Source organism: Larus michahellis, chromosome 3 (assembly GCF_964199755.1).
Source record: "Larus michahellis chromosome 3, bLarMic1.1, whole genome shotgun sequence".
In the NCBI taxonomy this organism is placed as follows: Eukaryota; Metazoa; Chordata; class Aves; order Charadriiformes; family Laridae; genus Larus; species Larus michahellis.
The window spans coordinates 53,930,569-53,949,454 of NC_133898.1; the positions used below are offsets into that span (position 1 = coordinate 53,930,569).

Below are 18,886 nucleotides of genomic sequence, written 5' to 3' on the forward strand. Positions count from 1 at the left end.
TTTTTTTTCAGTACTGACGTGCCAATCCACGAATCAGTTTTCATCACCAGGTCTCAGAGAACTTTCATGGAAGTTATTGTTACCCTTTTCCAAACAGAAGAGCAAATTCATAAGCGCGACTGTTAGAAAACAGGCGATTCACCAGTGATTTAACAAGATGTGATGTACATTCTCAAACAGTACAACTCGAAAAAAAATACTAAGTTTTCCCAAGCTTCCCTAGGTGCCCTAGAAGTATTTTTCTAATGAGTCTGAAAAGAGTGAGGTATGGTATATAATAATGTCAGAAACTCCAGTTCTGAGCAATTTTGAGTCACTTTCATAGTTTTAAAAGTTTTTTTTTCCTTCCGAAGTGTCACTAAATAAATTCCTATCAGAGGTAAAGAATGCATCCAAGATAAAAGAATGCAGTCACAAACAAAGCTACAAAGACAGGAGAAAAACTGAATAAGTAGTCTGTGGAAAAAAAAAAAAAGACTAACAAATATATTAAAAAACTATCAGAGTATTATTAATACCTACACTGCCACACCATTATCACTAAATTTCTTTACAAGTATTTCAATATGAAAATAGCAGTAATAAAACATAGAAGGAAATACATTTCTAGGAGGACTACTATATTTCATACTGCTGAAATTATTCATTCTCTCATTTCATCTGAGGCATGTGATAGTAGAACCAAGAAAGGCATTAACCACTGTGTCATTTCACTCTATTTGTTTGCTCTTGGAAAATGCAGCTCTGGCGCAGAATTTATTAACAGAAAGACAGTGCAGAAAGAAAGCAAGAAAAGATTATCACCTCATAAAATGTTTATAACTATGACTGCAAAGACAGTTTGTTTAGTCAATGTGTGTACATGAGCTCTATTGAAGTCAGAAGTCACATCCATTAAATTTTAAAAGCCTAGTTAAATTAAAGTTGAACACCCTTTCACATTTGACAATAGTCATACGCTACCTACATGAGATAACGTTGTATCATTTCTAATATGAATCTCTACCTGCATGTAATCTGCCTTCGACAGGTCAGTTTGGGGAGAAACTATTCCAGGTTCAAGGAGTTTCCCTTTCTAAAACGAAGTTAATAGTCTTGGCACAGAACACATGCCAAATGTTAATACAAATTTAAACAGAACAGTTTTGTGGGAAAAAAAAATAATTTTTTTAAAAATGCACATAATACCCAAGCCCACCCACAACAGGAAGTGACTGGGGAGAACAATGAACTGGCCACACTTTACCAAATACTACTGATGTTATAATTTTGGCCTAACTTACACGTGATATTTTACTATTTATTGCTAATTTACGCATCATATAATACCTTGCTTGCTGGTAATGCTGTTCCACTGTGAACATCTCCCTCCAGATCAAATGTGGTTTCCTGAACAGCACTAAAAGCAAGATAACATTTCAAGTACTTTTTAGAAATTATATTGTTAAACATTTAACAAACGAGGAACAGAGTAGCTAAAATTAGTAAATTAAAATTCCAAGGGGTATACCATGACTCCAGTTAATATTCACTTTTTAAAACATTGTATCAATTCTTTACATAAAACCACTACAAATATTTATACAGATAACTTCCTTTGGAAAAACAGATTCTTAGCTACATTTTTTCCCAGTCAAGTGAGAAAATATAAATATGCATAAACATAAATAATACAAATATAAAACCACATAAAAATATGTTCAAGGTATTGTATTCACTGTAGTAGACTTGCTACAGTTTTTTTGCTCAGCTCTGTAGTACTAGATGTACAACAATCTTAATCATGTAAATCATTCATAAATCATAGTAATGCATTTTATTATCTGCTTATTCTAAAGATTTAAAAAAATATTTGATTCTTCAAGCTGCAATAGCCCTTTGCCAGAGATTTTGCTCTCCAGTTAAAGCTCTGCAGTAGTACAGCGCTTTGCAATTGACTATGTAAACCTGCGAGAGCATTTGTTTATTGATCTGCAGGCTAGACGTAGAATGAACACAAGATTTAAGCAGAAGTACCACATGACAGCTAAATGGGTGGAGGTCTTCCTGCAGACAGGTCCTACAACAAGCACACAGGGTACTTCCACATTAAAATAAAGTGGAGAAAAAAAAAAATAATAATGGTTGAAGTATACATCTATATTAACTCAGAAGATTAGCCAGAAGAGCCTCCTTCCCTAGGCATCTTCCTCTCATTCCCCTCCAAGCCAATTTGTTTCTTTCCTAAACCACGGTATACTACAATAGTAACCTCACTGGGACCTAAAGAGAATGGAATAATGTTATTTTTTTTCCATGCTATGCAGTCTGATTTTAAGACTGTTTCTCCTGGATATTTCTATAGCCACTGAACACAATACCTGAGCCCCTACAAGTCACTAAATTATAATCAGTATTTTTATCATGCACCTTTCAAAAACATGAATACACACAGAAACAACAGGAATGACATCTGGACCATTACTCCCTGCAACACAGAAACTAGAAAATAATTAATCGCACTTTAAAAAGTGGTTGCTATATTGAGACATTTAGCACCACACCTTGACAGTGTCATTTCCTGATCACCCTACTTAATTTCCAAATCCTTCTAGTGGAATTTTAGAATTTATCTTAGAAAAAAAAAAAACAAAAAACAGGCTCTCTGAAAACATTCGGCCAATTCATTACTTTTCCTGAAGGTTGGATGAACTTTGAAAATACATTAAAATACGGCATTCCACTGTTTTTAACACAGCAGTGAGCACCAGGAAAACTTGGCCGAATACTTCATCATGAAAAATACACTTGCTAATCCTTAAAAAAATCACAAGGTGGAGCTCAAGTATTAAAATAGCTATTACATATTTAAGACTTAAAAGTAGCTATTCAGAACTCATTTAAAGTCATACTCTAGTCACAGGCCATTTATAATGCTCTCATTCTCTACTTTTTCCAAGGCTTCCCCCTTCATCTCAGTGGCAAGAAAATAAATTTTACTCACCCAGTTTTGTGTCTTGGACCTTTGACCATAAGACTTGCATCAACAGGTCTTTTAGGAATAATATGGTCCTGAGTGGGATCCACAAACTTAAATACATGAGATGACCCAAACTGAACCTTCATTCCACTTTGCAGCATAGTGGTTTCTGAAATACGCTGACCTTCCACATAGGTTTCGGCATCAATGCTTCTCGGGGTTACAGTAACAACTCCATCCATATTAGTGAGGTCACAATGATGAGGCTGAATTCCTGGACCAAATAACTAGGAATAAAATTAATTAACATGGAATAAGCTAAATTATACCACAGCAGAAATTAAAACAAAAAGATTGAGCTGCAGCTTACCCTACTCACAGACTAGTAACTTAACTTTGCTTGCTTATGAATTTAACACAGATGAGTGGTACTAAAATGAGTAGAGTTTCACTTCAATTTTCATTGCAACAGAGATAATAAACCAGACATTCAACTAAAATGTGCGGCAGAAATCCCTTAATGAAAAGTTTTTCACTTTTTTGGTCACATGCTGTTCAGAACTGTTTTCTTCCACTTGTTGTTTTGATGTGAAATCTCACAATGCAAGTATTTACAAGTCAACTACCTGCACTGACATGGATCCAGGGTGCTGTAAGAGACTCCCTGGCATGAACTTCATACAACTATGTTTGTTTTATACATTTAAGAAATCCTATCTCACTCAAAGGGGTTGAGACTAGGACTTGAAAGCCATTAAGTTGTTATGGTAACACTGATACCCATTTTAAATAATGAAATCCTTACTTCTTAAAGCAAGGCAGAGGAAATAAAATAAATCAGAGAGTTATCACCATTAACATGAAATTGCAGCAATATTTTACCCTTCTAACTCTGAAGTGTATTCACAGAGTATTTTACTAGTTTACACAACTATACATAACTGACCAGATATTGGATCAGTTTTGTCATCTGCTTTTTTTTTTCCCCTCCATACCTGAATAGAATTGTCATCAAATTTTTCAGTTCCAACTTCAGTGACACTTAATTGTAGACGATAGAGCTTTGGCTTATCTCTGGAGTCAGAACCATCTGTATAGCAAGTGATAAACGTTAAGTTGCAAGTTATGACATTTCAAGTACTCACACAGTATTTCTACATTATTGCAATTTAGTTCAGACTAGCAAAGTTCACTAAAAAAATAACCGAGAGACATTATTTCAAGATTTGTTCATCATAGTGTGAAAACACTGAAAGCAGACAGAGCCCACTCAGAGTGGCTGTTTTCCACAAGTGCAAAGAACAAATTAATCAAGAACTACTACTACAAACATACTTTGGAAAATTTCCTCTATTTCCTTAATAGTTTAAGCAATACAATTGTTCTTAATTTCTAAGATTTTATACGGGTATACCAATATGGGTTTAGAAGATTTAGAAAATTAGGTATCTGCAGATCTCTATAATAATAGTGTTTATTGATCTTACTAAAAGTACAGATTATCAGCAATATCTACTGTTGGGTGGCCAACATGCCAAAGTGTTTCCTATTCATCAGATACTGAAACAGGGTGATATTAAAAGAGAATCTTACAAAATGTTTACCTATGACAGCTTCAGTCCTGATATACAGGACTGTAGCATTTCTGGACTTATCTTTATAGTCCCATTGACCTGTATTGTCATCTTGCAGAAAATGAGGTCAAAGATAAAGTTAGTCTTCCTCCTCTGCCCAAAAGAACATATTGTCCAAATAGAATAAAATACCACAAGAAACACTGGATGTAGCACAGGATTTAGCTGCTGCCTTCACAGGCTAACACAGATGGGTTTTGGCATACATATAAATCCTCCCCGCTTCCCAGAAAACACTACAACTTTAAATACTATCAGATATTAAATTAATATTGTCACTTCTGACTTCTCTCCAATTTCCCCTCCAAAGGGAAGATCCAAAAAGTGGAGGCTGCAAGACAAAGAACGTCTTACCTGTGGACATGAACAATGATTTCAAGTCATCCCCCAAAACCATTAGAGAATATTATTAAAGCCATGGCACATATAGTGATACCATCTTCAGTAGTTTACTAGTCATCTTCAAATTTTAAATGAAAGTCAATATAAACAGAACCTCCATAAATCTAATTGTAAACTCCCAGCATTACTACCAGGGTCTGTCCATTTAAATCAGAATAAAAGCCCTTTAACCATAACATATAACTTAGTCTATATAGTCCTCTATCAATCCTTCAATGAACAGTATTTAAAGGAATTAAAAGCCAACAGCACAGAAAAAGCTTAACAGTTAAGAACAATACACTGACTAAAAGCAGAAGATACAAAGAAAGGAAGGCAACAGTACAAAAAAAAAAAACCCCAGAAAACACAAAGTGAATGGAGAGTGGAAGAAGCTGGGTTATCAATGAAGAACGACAACAGAGTTTCACATGATTTTGACATAGGGAAAGTATAATGTGTCCTCCTACTAGTAAGCTGCTCCTGAGGGTGTCGTGATGGTATTAGGACATAAAGACATCAGGCAGAGACAGTCCATAGAGTAGTACTATAAATACCAAAGTTAAGTGTTGATACTATAGTAACACCCAGTTATTGAACATATTTAGAATCACTGTCATAATAGTAGTACATCATCCATCACAAAAGTAGTATTAAACATAAAAGCACTCAATCTTTTAAACATTTTTCAGGTACAGGGATAAGCCTTTTATTAAATCCCAATATTTGGGTCTATACAGACATACATCTAATATCACTGAACACTAAAAAAAGGTAATGCTAATACTGTATCTTCAGCAATTTAAATTGTGTGCAATTTTTAATACTTAACAATGCTGATCGGAAATTATATGGCTGCATCTTCAATATCACCAAATGCAGACATGTAATACGCTACTGAATACATTTGGCTCCTTACCTCCAATTCTCTGCATCGTTATTCTGTCTCTCCACAACGTACACATCAAAAACTAGAGTAGCTCCTCCATTTATTTATTTATGAATCCAAAAGTAAAACATTTCCTTCTCATACCCACATCCCAGTTTCGTAAAACTGGCACCCAAAGGATACAAGATTCAGTTTGGAGGCGAGGACCCTTATTCAACATGCAAAAATACCAGTCAGCGACATAGAAGACAGGGCTAGTTATCTAGGGCTTTTGTTCTTAATTTCTTATGGCACTTTCTCCTAAGATCTTGATACACAGATTAGAGAATAGGCTTTACGGTCCAGTGATTTTACCCCTATACTAAATATACTCCCCCCACCGCCTCATACTTTTTCTTTTTTAAAATCTTAAAAAGAAAAAAAAAAAGTAAAGAACACTTTAAAACATTCTTACACATTTCTGAAATATTGTGTAAAATACATGATAAAATATTATGTTTTTCAAGTGTTTATTTAAGATAACTTCTGGATCTCATTCCCGAGTTCAGCAACTGTGAATAATCAACCAATAAACAAGTTCCTGCTAATAAACTTTTACCTCACATCACTGTATATCCTCGGTATAGATGCATGTCATGTAAAATGTGCTTTCACATGAGAAATGTATTTTAGCATCACAATGCTTCTGCTGAGACAAATTAAGACTGTTTTGTTTCTCAGGACCATCCAATGTAACAAAAAAAAAAAAAACAAACCTTCTACAGTAAAAGGTATCCTAAACTTGAAGGGAATTACTAGAAATTCTAAAAAGGATGAAAAGCCTTTTTGCTCTAGGGGAGAGATGCAGGAGGGAAGGAAGGTTGCATTATACTACAACATAAAACTCTTGTATTTCCTGTTTTTCAAGAGCTGGAAGTTCGCCTAAATGTTGTTTGGAATGCATACCTCAACTCAATGCAGCAGGATACAGATTCTACCAAACCTATGGCAAAGTCCCTGCTCCCCAAACCACAACAGTCCAAGGCGGCTGTTCTTCGCCTCTAAGGACGAAACTGTAAAGATTTATGATGGCCCAGAAATATGATACACACGATCCAAGTCATACAACTCAAGGTCCAGGATTTGGGGGTAAGGGATGAAGCAATAATCTATCTGGGGGTTTTATATGGCACAACAACAATTTTCTTTTAATTCAGAAATTTGAAAGGTCAAAGTTCTCTGGAAGGTGGGCGTTAATAAACAATACAGAAGAAGCAGCAAGAGGCCTAAGGAAAATGTATGACTTCTATACAAACCTCTTCATTTTATACCCATGCATGAGTAAACACGTGGCATGGAAGAAAGATGGCTTGTATTCTGTCTATGGCACCCATGACTGAATAACATTAACAGGGCTAAATAGGTACAGAAAACATCTAGTCTGGGTTTTTTTTTTTTTAAGCTTAGAAAATCGAATTGGAACATGTCTCCCAGATGTGCCTCCAAGACATAAACTGAAGAAGCAAGCAAGAACTATGATTCAAGAGACCAAGTTAGCCACTACTGCATATATTAAACTTAATTATCTACCTGACAAAGCTTTTCCCAGTGACATCATACGAGGGTTCAAATAGACTTGGTACAATCTGCATTTGAAGTAAATTTCACAAGCTAATTTCCCCCATGATAGAAGTACACATACAAAGATACATATACATCTATGTATACTGCCTATTGCAGACTGAAAACTTGTATTTCAAGAAGTAACCCTCAATGGGAAAGCAGACCCTATCACCAAAGACCAGGCAGGAAACTGATTTAGAAAAAAAGATTTTTTCAAAAACACAAAAGCGTGTAAATGTAGCATAAAAACTGCTATAAAACACACAATGTAGAGTAAAAAGATGCACAGTATATTACTATTCACCTATAGTCACTAGTGAAATTGTATATGTAAAACGTGTGAAAACTGTGGCTTTCTATCACTTTCCATGCTAAGGATGCAATACAAATAGATTTCATGACTGGGTTTATACAGTTACATTCATACTTCAAATAGCAGTGTTAAAAAAAACTGTGCAGTGAACAGAAGTGAACAGTCACTGTAAGCACATCAACTCAGTGATTCATAATACAAATGTACATTTTTGATCAACAGAAAAAGACAAGACAGGCCTCCCTTCATGGATTTACATTTTAAATTCATTTGCCACTAAAATGTGAACCCTAAACCACTTTGGAGATGACAGTTTCAATTGATTTTGCTAATCCAGTGCTTGAAACAATGCTGGGAAATAGTATCGATTTAAAAACAGACTAAACCAAATGATGAAGATAAGATCATAGAAAACAAGTAAGCCCCAAAGTTGAACAGAAACATCCACACAAGGGACTGCACCTATCGACTTAAAAATTAAGTTATATTAAAGCAACAGATTTCCTGCACAACTTCTGGAGTGCTAAGAATTTAGAGAGTAAGAAGTTTAAGAGATTGGCTGGGCAGATTTGAAATATCATGTCGAATTCAGGACATAATTCTGCTACTAAATTTCAGACAAGATGTGCTCTTCCAGCAGAAGGAGCCAACAGTAAACGTTCTGGTTACAGGAAGATTCAGTGAGGAATGTGGCAGACAACAAAGCTCCTTCAGACTAACGTGTATGTGTTACTACACACCATACTGCAGTTCTGTTCTCAGAAAGAAGGCTGGGTAGGGAAACTGTGCTGGCCAAGGCTTTCAAGCTTCTCCACCCTCCTGTAATTCTTCTTTGTGCCTTCTTTATGCCAGGAACATACCTGCATGTTCCCAGCATCTCCCATTGCTGTAAACTCTACAGCTCCGTGTTGCTTTTTCATGATTAGGCAGGGAGAAAAGGTTTTGCTTTTTTTTTTTTTTAATCCTTTATCGTTTTTATTTCGGGCTTGCAGGATAAGTCTCAGAGGCTCACATGCTAAAAAAAAAAGGCTTTTTGTCATTTCTCTCAGTCTTTAAATATTATGATTGAACAACTGGAGTCAATAACATCCCTGAACTCATCAGCAGCGATATTCACAGATAACATAGGCAGTATCAGATACTCAAAGTGCTGCTTTGTCTCACTTCAGTCTACCCAGTCAATTTCTTTTACTGTCAGATTCATCTCTGTTTATTGGTTCATTTACATGACTTCGAAGACAATTACTGACTGCCACATTTACAGCCACAAGCTACTGAAGTGCATCCTCTACCGTACTGTGCAGAATCTGATCTTCAGTCTATAAAACAGTCATACAACCAGCAACGTCAGCAGCTGTGGAGAAGTGCAAACTTACTGAATCTGTGCAATTGCACAAGGCATGAAACTGAAGTCTGCCAGGTTCTTCTGCAAGAATATAAACAGCAAATGTTTTGACAGAAGGACACTTCTACAGGAGTTATTTCTATAATAAATACAAGTATCCTGAAATGCATTGTTCCAAAGAGACAGACTGGACTCTAGACTAATAAGAGCTCTTTTTCGCACTCTGAGATAAAGATCTAAGAAATTGTAATATTTGTTTTCCAGCGAAATGCAACTAAATCTCAACCTTTCTACTCAGGTGTTTCTGCAGAGCTTGTCTATGCTTATTAGTTCAGCACACTCTATGGAACTTCTCTGCTTGCTGGAATAATGATGTTAATGAAATGGAAGTCTGAAGTCATCAAAGAGTTGAGCACTGCAGGCATACGTTTGGACAGAGTTCTTTAAACCCCAGTATTGTACTCCACAGCCATGAAAGGGTGAGCAACATCAACAGACATATAGTACTTTTGCAGCAGTCTAGAAAATAAAATGAGGAGCAGATGCTAGAAAACTAAGAAAAGGAAAAAGTATTTTGGTAGACATTTCACAATGAAGGAGAAAGTGGCTTTGTATTCTTGTCTATTTGGCCAAATCAGGACATACCTGCATATTACTCCGAACTCTAAAGAGAATCAAAGATCCATAATAATTTGCAGATTTGGTTATCAATGTCAAATGCTACAGATAAAACTGAACAATGTGGATAAATCTCTTTGACGTACACTGTTAATGTTAGAAACAACACAAACCAGGCCAGCACAAATACCGAAGAGCTGAAAGTGAGGTCACTTTACCAGTGAAACACTATTTCACATAAAAATCATCATGGATTTCATCCACTGTATCAATGCAGTCAAACATTGAAAGACAAAATTAAGTCCATGCCATTTACCCAATTCACTTTTTAACAATGAACTCTGCAAGTAGATTGATCAAGGAACGTTTTTGTGTTTTGGTTTTTTTTTTCCTACCACAACACTATGAAATTTAGTTGTTAACCTTAGCTGGAAGGTTAAACTCTTCAGATAATAGCATGTTCACGATCTGTTTGATGTTTGTTCACAGATAGAATAATTAAATGGCAGCTGACAAGACATTAACTACTTCACAGAAGTAGTCCCTTGGAAAAAAAAGGAAGATAAGCAAGATGAGCCTTTCATTTATCAAAAAGAAACAAAAGATTTACAGCTAGCAATGTTTTTAGTGACTAATGAGAGAACAGTATTAAATATAGCGTTACCTTCGTAAGCGTGATAATTGTAGTAGGCAAAGTGATTCCTTCTCCCTGGGGTTAGAAACACATGCAGAGGACCCAGGTGAAGGCAGCACCAGCAGAACAGATACCATGCAGAACATGCGGAAGAGGCAGGAAAAGAAAAGACAGGAAAGGGTGAAACTGTAGCCAGACAACATTTATTCAGTTTGTAAGGATGAAGTGTATTAAATTCTTTCAACTTTAGAAACCGCATAGAATATAAAGACATCAGTACTACAAAGCTACTGAATGAAACAATCCTTATTGTTTAGAAAAGCGACAACAAGCTGTTAGAAGAAAAACATGAACAATAGGTCAGGCCCACAGGCAATGTGCAAAGGCTTAGTAAACTGCGTTGCCACCTGTGGCATTTCAGATTGTTTTTCCTCTCTCAGTTAATGGATGTCTTGCTCCACTGCCCAAGCACAACGCTTTAATACTAAAGCAAGGAGGCTCCACGAAGAGTTGGAGTTTAGAGCACAAGAAATCAAAAGTACTATCGAAAGAACCCAAAATATTAATATGCAAATCAAACTGCAGCATATAGAACACCATATAAAATACGCTTAATATACTCTGTGTACTGCTAATTTCACCTGGCTTTTTTTTTTTTTGAGCTGCAAATAACTAAATCACCAAAAATGAAAGTACAGATCTAAATCGTTAAATGTGAAAACAACAGAAATTAAGAGTAGAAGTTACACGTGTTTTATCAGTTGTTGTGCTACCAACAACAAAGCTCCCCTGGCTGTTCCTAGATCATAAAATTAATTTTCAATTACAATGCAGCCCGGAGAGTTGCAATGATGCCAAAATAAAACCCAGCCTTGCTAGTTATTTGAAGTTTCCATATAAGATGAAAAATGTTTAGCAAGTAAGTTCGATTTAAAAATTCATGTTCTTGTCCTTCTAAAAATGTAGTTTTCATGTATGGTGCTGCCAAATATATCTTACCAGGTATGCTACAGCACACTTCTGAATGTAAAACAAACCAGATTTAGGCAGTGCTTTTCTGGTCATTCCCCCAAATTACAAGGCAATGGCTTCAACTATTTGACAACTTACCAAGTTTTAAACCTCAAAATCCAAAGGAAATTAAAGATTGAAGGATTTTTTTCATTTTGAACCACTTAAAAATTCGTACTTGAAACCATGGTAAGAGAGACAAAGTCTTCATCAGTCATTTCTCCCCTGTTTTTTTTTTTAACTCCAAACATTTGCTACTAAAATTTCGATATTGTAGCAATATGCAGCTCTATCCCTAGATAGCCCCAGTTAAGAATCCGACATCAGAAGAACAATTGATGTGGCATTCACTTACACTGCCAACAGAGTTTCTTGTGCTTCCAATGAAAGTCTTATTTTTGGAAAATCTAAATGATTATGTAATAATGTAATTCAGATTATTAGATAACCAGAATTCTTACCTGGGCTTAGTTCTACCAGGTATGGTAGTTTCTCAGGAGGAAGGCAAGAGCCATAGCCAGACCCGTCAACTCTTTCCTTCCCCTTTAATGGCTTTCCATCAGTTATTTTCTTGGATTTCTTTGGGACATAATCAGGAGGCCGCCTTTTTAACTGAAAGACTAGTATTCCTAGAACACAATATTATACATTCTTTGAGTCTCACTATCCGTGAACAAGCATGCATCCAACATCTATTAATTTGTGAGCATTCCATAGGATTACTTTCAGCTTACTAAGTTCCTGATACTTCTTTACATAGTTATTTTTAAGTTAAAATTATTGAAAAGATTAATAGCATACTTTTCCATAGTGGATAATTTAGAAACTTCAGGATAGAATGTAAAACACTTCTACTGTCGAAAGATGCATTACTATAAACAGTGCTGAATGAAATAGTAAATAACTCTAAAAGCATCTGGTATTAAAAGTGCCTGAAAACCAAACACTTAAAATATATATTCCAATTTCTTACTTTACAGGGGGTCCACACCATGGCTTACAGCACCCAAAGGACAAAAACCTCTTAAAGCTTTTTAGACATACCTTTATCACTAGGCCACTCCCTGAATATCTGCAGTGGACACTCATCATCATCAAGAATAGTTTCTTTAGCACCTTTATCATCAGAGTGCTGAGCACCAGGAGGCAGCATGACCTAGAAAAGAACGATTATCAGTTTTCTGAGCTGTTAGTGTACAATTAGAACATATGATTCAGAGGTTTATCCTCTGATTTCTTTTTTGTTTGTTTGTTTATAACAAGAGATAAAGCAAAAGAATTCACTAACTTGACATGCATTTTGCTTTCCAAGACTTTTTCTAACTCTCTTCTCTTGCCTCTTGTTACAGTTAAATCACGCTTCCCAAAACACCAGATACATTTAAAAAGCAAAGGAAAGCAAGTTACACTTAAGGGAGACAAGACAATCCTCCAGTAAACAAAATTATTCCAATTCCTCAACAGTCAAGGGGAAGAAAAAAATAAAATCTGTGGAGGTGATAGTAAAAAATAAACATGATATTTCCTTTTATTATCTCACACACTGGAATCAGCCTTTCATTTTGCTAATGCCATTCCACTAACGCAACATGTAAGTATCTTTAGAAATGGCAAGACGAGCTGGCAAAGAGAATGTCATGAAGCCTCCTGTCCTTGTCTTACCCAACCTTTACCTGGTCTACCCGGAGACTAAGGGCACGACTGGAGCATTTCACACAATTGCTTCATGCTGTATAGCTTTAAGGAAGTACCAAAACCAAGTATACTTTGGGAACAGAAACACAGACTGCTTGTACCTTTTACCCAGCTGTATGCTTACAAGGTAGAGAGAAAGGGGGAAACCTTGATTCATGAGTTCTGAGTCTAGAGGAGACACAACCTGTGATTTCACGCACATTTGCATTACCGCTCCCCACAGCAATCAAGCATAAAAAGCAATGACAGGCAGTATTACAGGGCACGAGTACCCTCTAAGTTAAAGACAGATCTTTCAAAATGGAATTAAATTAAAAAGAGAAAATAAATATACATTTTGCTCCCTCTTTTGTGATCCTAACAACGTTATTTAAATTCACAGACAACTCTATTTTAAACAAACTACTCAAGATTATTCCCATCTCTGAACTATGACCCAGGTAACACCTTCTGAAGTAACGCAGCTGTTGGCTACTGCACCCTACCACGCTGCAGCCCTCAAGAGGCTTTCCACTCTTATTTGTCGCCTCCTCTTCAGCATTAACTAAGTTCTCACAGATCCACCTCAAACGTCCTTTCATCTTCTTCCAAGCAGGAAAGAAGTACATTTAAGATCAGAAGTATGTAATCGAGTCATTGGTCTTTCCCTAAAACATTTTCTATGCAAAACCTGGCTAAACATAGGACTAATTAAATTATCTTTAATGAGATTTTCAAATAGACAAGATATTATAAAACAAGGAAAACATTAAAATGTATAAACCAAAGGGAAACAGAAACACATCTACACTCTAATCTTATCCTGTCAAACCACTCTTTCCTATTTCACATCTTGGCTTTTACAATCAATTATACCCATACCTAATTTTGATTAGCTAATTAAAGTAACACTGTGTTTCAAGCCTTATTCAACAAGCAACAATTTTTAAATTTGAAAGCCCTGGAGACAGAAGGTAACTAGTTACAAGAACTACATGCATACCAGGGGCTGACCAACACTGGACTGGGAAGCAAACCAAAGAAAACCCAAACGCAGTGAAGTTAGAGGACAGATGAGATATAAATACATAGGGGCTACTACTTGACCCTGTTATTACTTCTGCCTTGGAACTTGGATAAGCATCTGTACTTGTCATTGGGCTGAACAGCAGCAAAGGTAAACTAGACAAGTCAGAAAAGAGGGGTTAGAAATGCACTGAATGCCTTGTCCTCCCAGACAGTTGCTGCTCCTCCTCAGGAAGCGTGAGCCGATAACTCAGACATACCTCACTTAAAAAAAGTGTGTGACCTAATCTGCGTAAAGACAAAACACCACACCTGAGCTTATGCAGGCCAAGAGACTTTTAATTGTGATGAAGACGTTTTAGAAAACATCTCTGTTTTAGGCAAATGCTGCCTCAATGTCAGCCACAAAGCTGAAATTCTCACATTTTAGAATAACGGAAAAACACGGGAATAAGTTTGTGTTATGATTGGGGTTTGGTTCATGGGTTGACGTGGTTTGGGCCAGACTGGCTGCTTTCATTTTGAAAAATAGAAGATGCAGTTAAATATCCTTTCATGAATTTGAATCCATACAGACTGCTGAGATCGGGCACAGACAGTTCCCTGATTTCTGCAACAGCAGAGGAAATGGAGAAGGGTAAAACCAGCTTAAGGTCACAAGTCTCAGAAGCAGGTTGTCAGCTGGCAACCTACGAACTAAAACAAACTCATTACAGATAATGAGGAAGAATATACTCTGCTTCCTCACAATTGCAGTCATGAGCATATACGAATTATCATAAAGTCATTCCAATCTATATTTATTAATTTAAAATGCAGTGAAACATGCAGGAAATACAAGCTAAGAAATTGAAGTGAAGTCCATAGCAACTTAGGACTTAAATTCCAAGGCATGTGCTGGGATAAACAAGAAGATAATACTCAAATACTTACACCCCCGGGAGAGGGGCCACAGATAAAGCTGTCAGATCTATCCTTAACAAAAGTTTCACACACACAAAAAAAACCACGCTATAACAGCTCTTCAATAAGCTTTTCTGTCATGTTAATGTTTTTTAATTAGAAAACTCATATCTACTGTATGGTTTTAATATATCTGCTTATTCAAATTAATTAATCCTCGATTTTCCTTACAAGTTGGGAACACAGGCTCTACACATGCCACTGAAAAAAAACAACCAAAAACACTGGAACTTGCTAAAAAGTATTTTAAGCCTCATGTCTGTAATGTCTGCTTCTTTAAAAAACAAACAAACAAAAAAAAAAAAAAACCCAAAACCTAATCACCATGAACTACATGTTTTTGCTTGACATTATAAAAAGTTATTTATGCCTTATCCTCAAGTGAAAAATAACAGCATGCTAAAAAAAAAAAGTCTAATCAAGATTCTACTTTTAAAGAGTTAACTGGTTTGCTGCATGCCTCAAGTCTTATGCCCTAAGTGAATATGCACAGGTAGCTGGGAAGACTGTCTAATTAATTTGACATCTTGAGAGAAGTGCAGTGAACCCCATGTTATTCGGGGAAACTCAAACCAAGCAAACTGAAACAAACAAAACGTATATTGGAACAAACTTGTATTTACTTGACTACATAGAAAAGCACTTTAAAAGTGGGCACAAAGGTACAGCCTGATGCACACAAACCAGGATATGAAAGCAAGCAGCTAACAGGAAACTGCCATTTACAATAAAAGTTGTCAATGCTAAGTGTTAAGAAAAATTCATACAACATTCGTGTTTCAACAGAAACTTCAGAAGTGAGTGAACTTTATTACACATACTTATGCAGCCTTATAAAGGTCTTGTCATGTAACTTAAAATCCATCTAATAATAAAGTAAATGTCAACTGCTTAAGTCTTCTTTGAAGACACTTCACCTACCAGCCAAAGAGACAAAATATTTGAAAATCCTAACCAATAGAAAACTCAAGTTATATATTTCACTGTACACTGTTTTAAACCCAACAAAAAGTAAAGAATAGGAACATGTGCAAGATACATTTGTGTTCCACAGAACACTGTGGAAGAACAGGGGCAAAAGCCCCTCTAGAGGTACAGAATACCTATAAGACTTCAGTGTAAAGGTGTCATGGTCATTGGTACTCCTATTTGGCACTGTATTTGTAACTTTCCAAAAAAGCAAGCAGAGATGAAAGATGCACCAAGCTAAAGCTAGGATATTTTAATGTTTCAAGCAAGGAAAGCAACTTCATAAAATATTTCGCAAAAAACTACATTTTACAGTTAGGTTAAAAATACTCAACTTTTTTAATAAAGGAAGGATTATCATATTTAAAACCCAAGCACTGTATCAGCAGAGGCACTGAGAAAGGCCAAGTAGATTTTAGCCAACTACAACGACTTATGGTGAGCAAAACAGTAAGGTCCTCTAAAATTAAAGGTTTCAAAAAGATCTGCTATTAGCCAATGCTAATTAGCCAATTAGATCTGCTATTAGCCTACTCGCACATTTCAAATGTAAACATAAACATACAATTTATGTCAGTATAGAAACTTACTATATCAAGAATATGTGTTGCTCAGAAAAGGCAAAATATTTTCCAGAAGTGCTTTCCAGAAAAATAATTTAAATCAATTTGCTTCACAGAAAAGACTTCATTAATCTTTCCCAAGATCAAAGCAACATTCTTCAGACTATTTTCTACATTAAACATCTCCACACATGATCAGAGAACAGGGAAGGTGAGAGGGAACACCACCACCACCACAACCGTGACTTGCAATAGTTTTCCTGGTAAGTATGCAATCAATTCAATAAATTCCCTAAAATACAAATATTTCATAATAAATCACAATACCCTCTAACTCTGAACTAAACAAACTGATGCAAAACTATCTTCCAAATTCAGTCACAATACCTCTGCTGTAGCCCGCAATTCTCTCAAACAAGCAGAAAAATGAGCATGTCAAGTCAGTAGCCTGTTTAGTAAGATCAATGACTGGGAATCATTAATTTAATTTATAGAACCCACATTATGAAGATAATTGTCATAATTAAGACTACATGTAGAAAATACTTCTCAGCTAAAACTGAGAATCAATTTTTAATATGCCGTGCCATTTAATAACTGCTATTATTTACATTATCCCCCTCCATAATAAAAACCTATGTAAAATTTTACTGAATTTAAGTAAAATTAACTTTCACAGTTGTGACCCCAACTTCAGGTTACTGAAAACAAAGATAAAATGACCAGAACCACATTTAGAACTAAGACAAAACTGCTGAAACAATAAAAACTGAGATTAGTTCACTGTTACAAAACTACAAAAGCACTACCACCATACAGTTTCCTTATTACTAATTAGAATAAAATTAGAGCAACATGTCAATTCCCAGATAATTATACCACTAGAGGCTGTAAGCACAGCAGAAGTAGACACTAAGTTTACTCAAAGATATCCTAAAAAACAAATCAGAAAGCAATTTTAAGACCAAAGCTCTATCTACAGCTTTTAGAGCAGCTAGAAAGTACAGGGAATAGCAAATAATGTAAACTTTCTTACTGTTTTCCGGTGGCACTTTAAGCACCAGAGAAAGGGCAGGGGAAGAGAGCACAATATGATGAGACACAAACATTTTTCCCTTTCTTTCATTGTTTTAAGGAGCAATAAATCTAAGTTTATAGACAAATAATAGCCAGAAATGCAATAAAAGGATTATATGTTCTCAAATCTCACTATTCTCTTTCGAAAGCTGATACCAACACACACTTGTAACTTTTATTCTGTACTGCCCATGGGACTTTTTGATAAAGCCATACCTCTAAGAAACAGCAATTCTATATAATTCATTTAGAACTCCTAAAATAATTACATTCTGAAAGCAAGCGTAAGTTTCACTTAAATGTCTAAACTTTTCTGATGTGTAATAGGGTGACCTACCACTGAAAGGCATATTTAGGTATCCACAGCATTAACTATTAGTTTGTACATCTGAGAACCATAAGCCCACTTAGTGGTATAAAACCGCAGTGCCAAATACGGGAATACATTACTTCCATCATTAATGTTTATCTATGTAGCAAGTAGTAACTTAGTAAGATTGGAAGATTTAGGTCTTAAAAACAAAAAAATCTGACAAACAACTTCAGAATTCCCAAGGCTGTTAGTTGTTAAAACGTCAAGTCACAGAACTATCAGAGTCTTTCCATTTAGTTTTAAAGTTTACTACGAGGAACAAAATAAAGTACGAAGCATGAGAAGATTGTGACTTAGTAACTTCACTTACACGAGCAATACAATAATCCTTGGGATTTTCCTTCTCCAGGCCATATTTTTCCAGTGCTTCAATAACTGCAAAGTCTGCAGTATCCGTAGTGGACAGCAGGATTGTCTTGTACGGTATATTTGGTTTTAAACTGTCTGCATAAATTCTCAGTGTCCCACCTTGGAAACAAAATTTAATTAACAACGCTACCAGAGAATAAAAAGACAGCCATTCAGCCATTCATTGTATTTCTAACAGAATGTAAGAACGAACCCCTTCAGAAATCATTTAGTCAATCCACTAATACAAGAAAAGTTACATAACATCCCTGAAATAAATTTGTCTCCGCCACTGGCAGAAACCTCCAGTGATGCTTTCCTAATTTCTCTAAGCAAGTATTTTCCTCAGTATGTCACCATTCTTAATATTAACTGGAGTTAAAATGAAACGGTGACAACGACTGGATGAAAAACTGACCATTTCCAACTTGGCGGCAAGTTTGCGTCCCTCTCTTTAAAAAGCAGATTTAGGATTTCCCTCAGGTGATGTTTTCTACACCTCTGAAC

At 35.8% G+C, this 18,886-nt stretch overlaps 1 protein-coding gene across 27 annotated transcripts in view; it reads right to left on the reverse strand.

The window, feature by feature from the left end:
* The window catches only part of AFDN (afadin, adherens junction formation factor), a 129,485-nt gene that overhangs the window by 67,133 nt on the left and 43,466 nt on the right, over nt 1-18,886 (reverse strand). For 21 of the 27 annotated variants that reach the window (XM_074580223.1, XM_074580234.1, XM_074580243.1 and 18 more), the window contains exons 6-12: nt 18,342-18,499; nt 12,431-12,542; nt 11,848-12,015; nt 10,406-10,450; nt 3,955-4,049; nt 2,984-3,246; nt 1,330-1,399 (exon numbers count right to left, since the gene is read on the reverse strand). In XM_074580223.1, coding sequence (XP_074436324.1) covers nt 1,330-1,399; nt 2,984-3,246; nt 3,955-4,049; nt 10,406-10,450; nt 11,848-12,015; nt 12,431-12,542; nt 18,342-18,499 — 911 coding nt within the window. The remainder of the gene's footprint in view (nt 1-1,329; nt 1,400-2,983; nt 3,247-3,954; nt 4,050-10,405; nt 10,451-11,847; nt 12,016-12,430; nt 12,543-18,341; nt 18,500-18,886) is intronic. The other 6 variants (XM_074580226.1, XM_074580237.1, XM_074580228.1 and 3 more) reach the window with 1 other exon arrangement.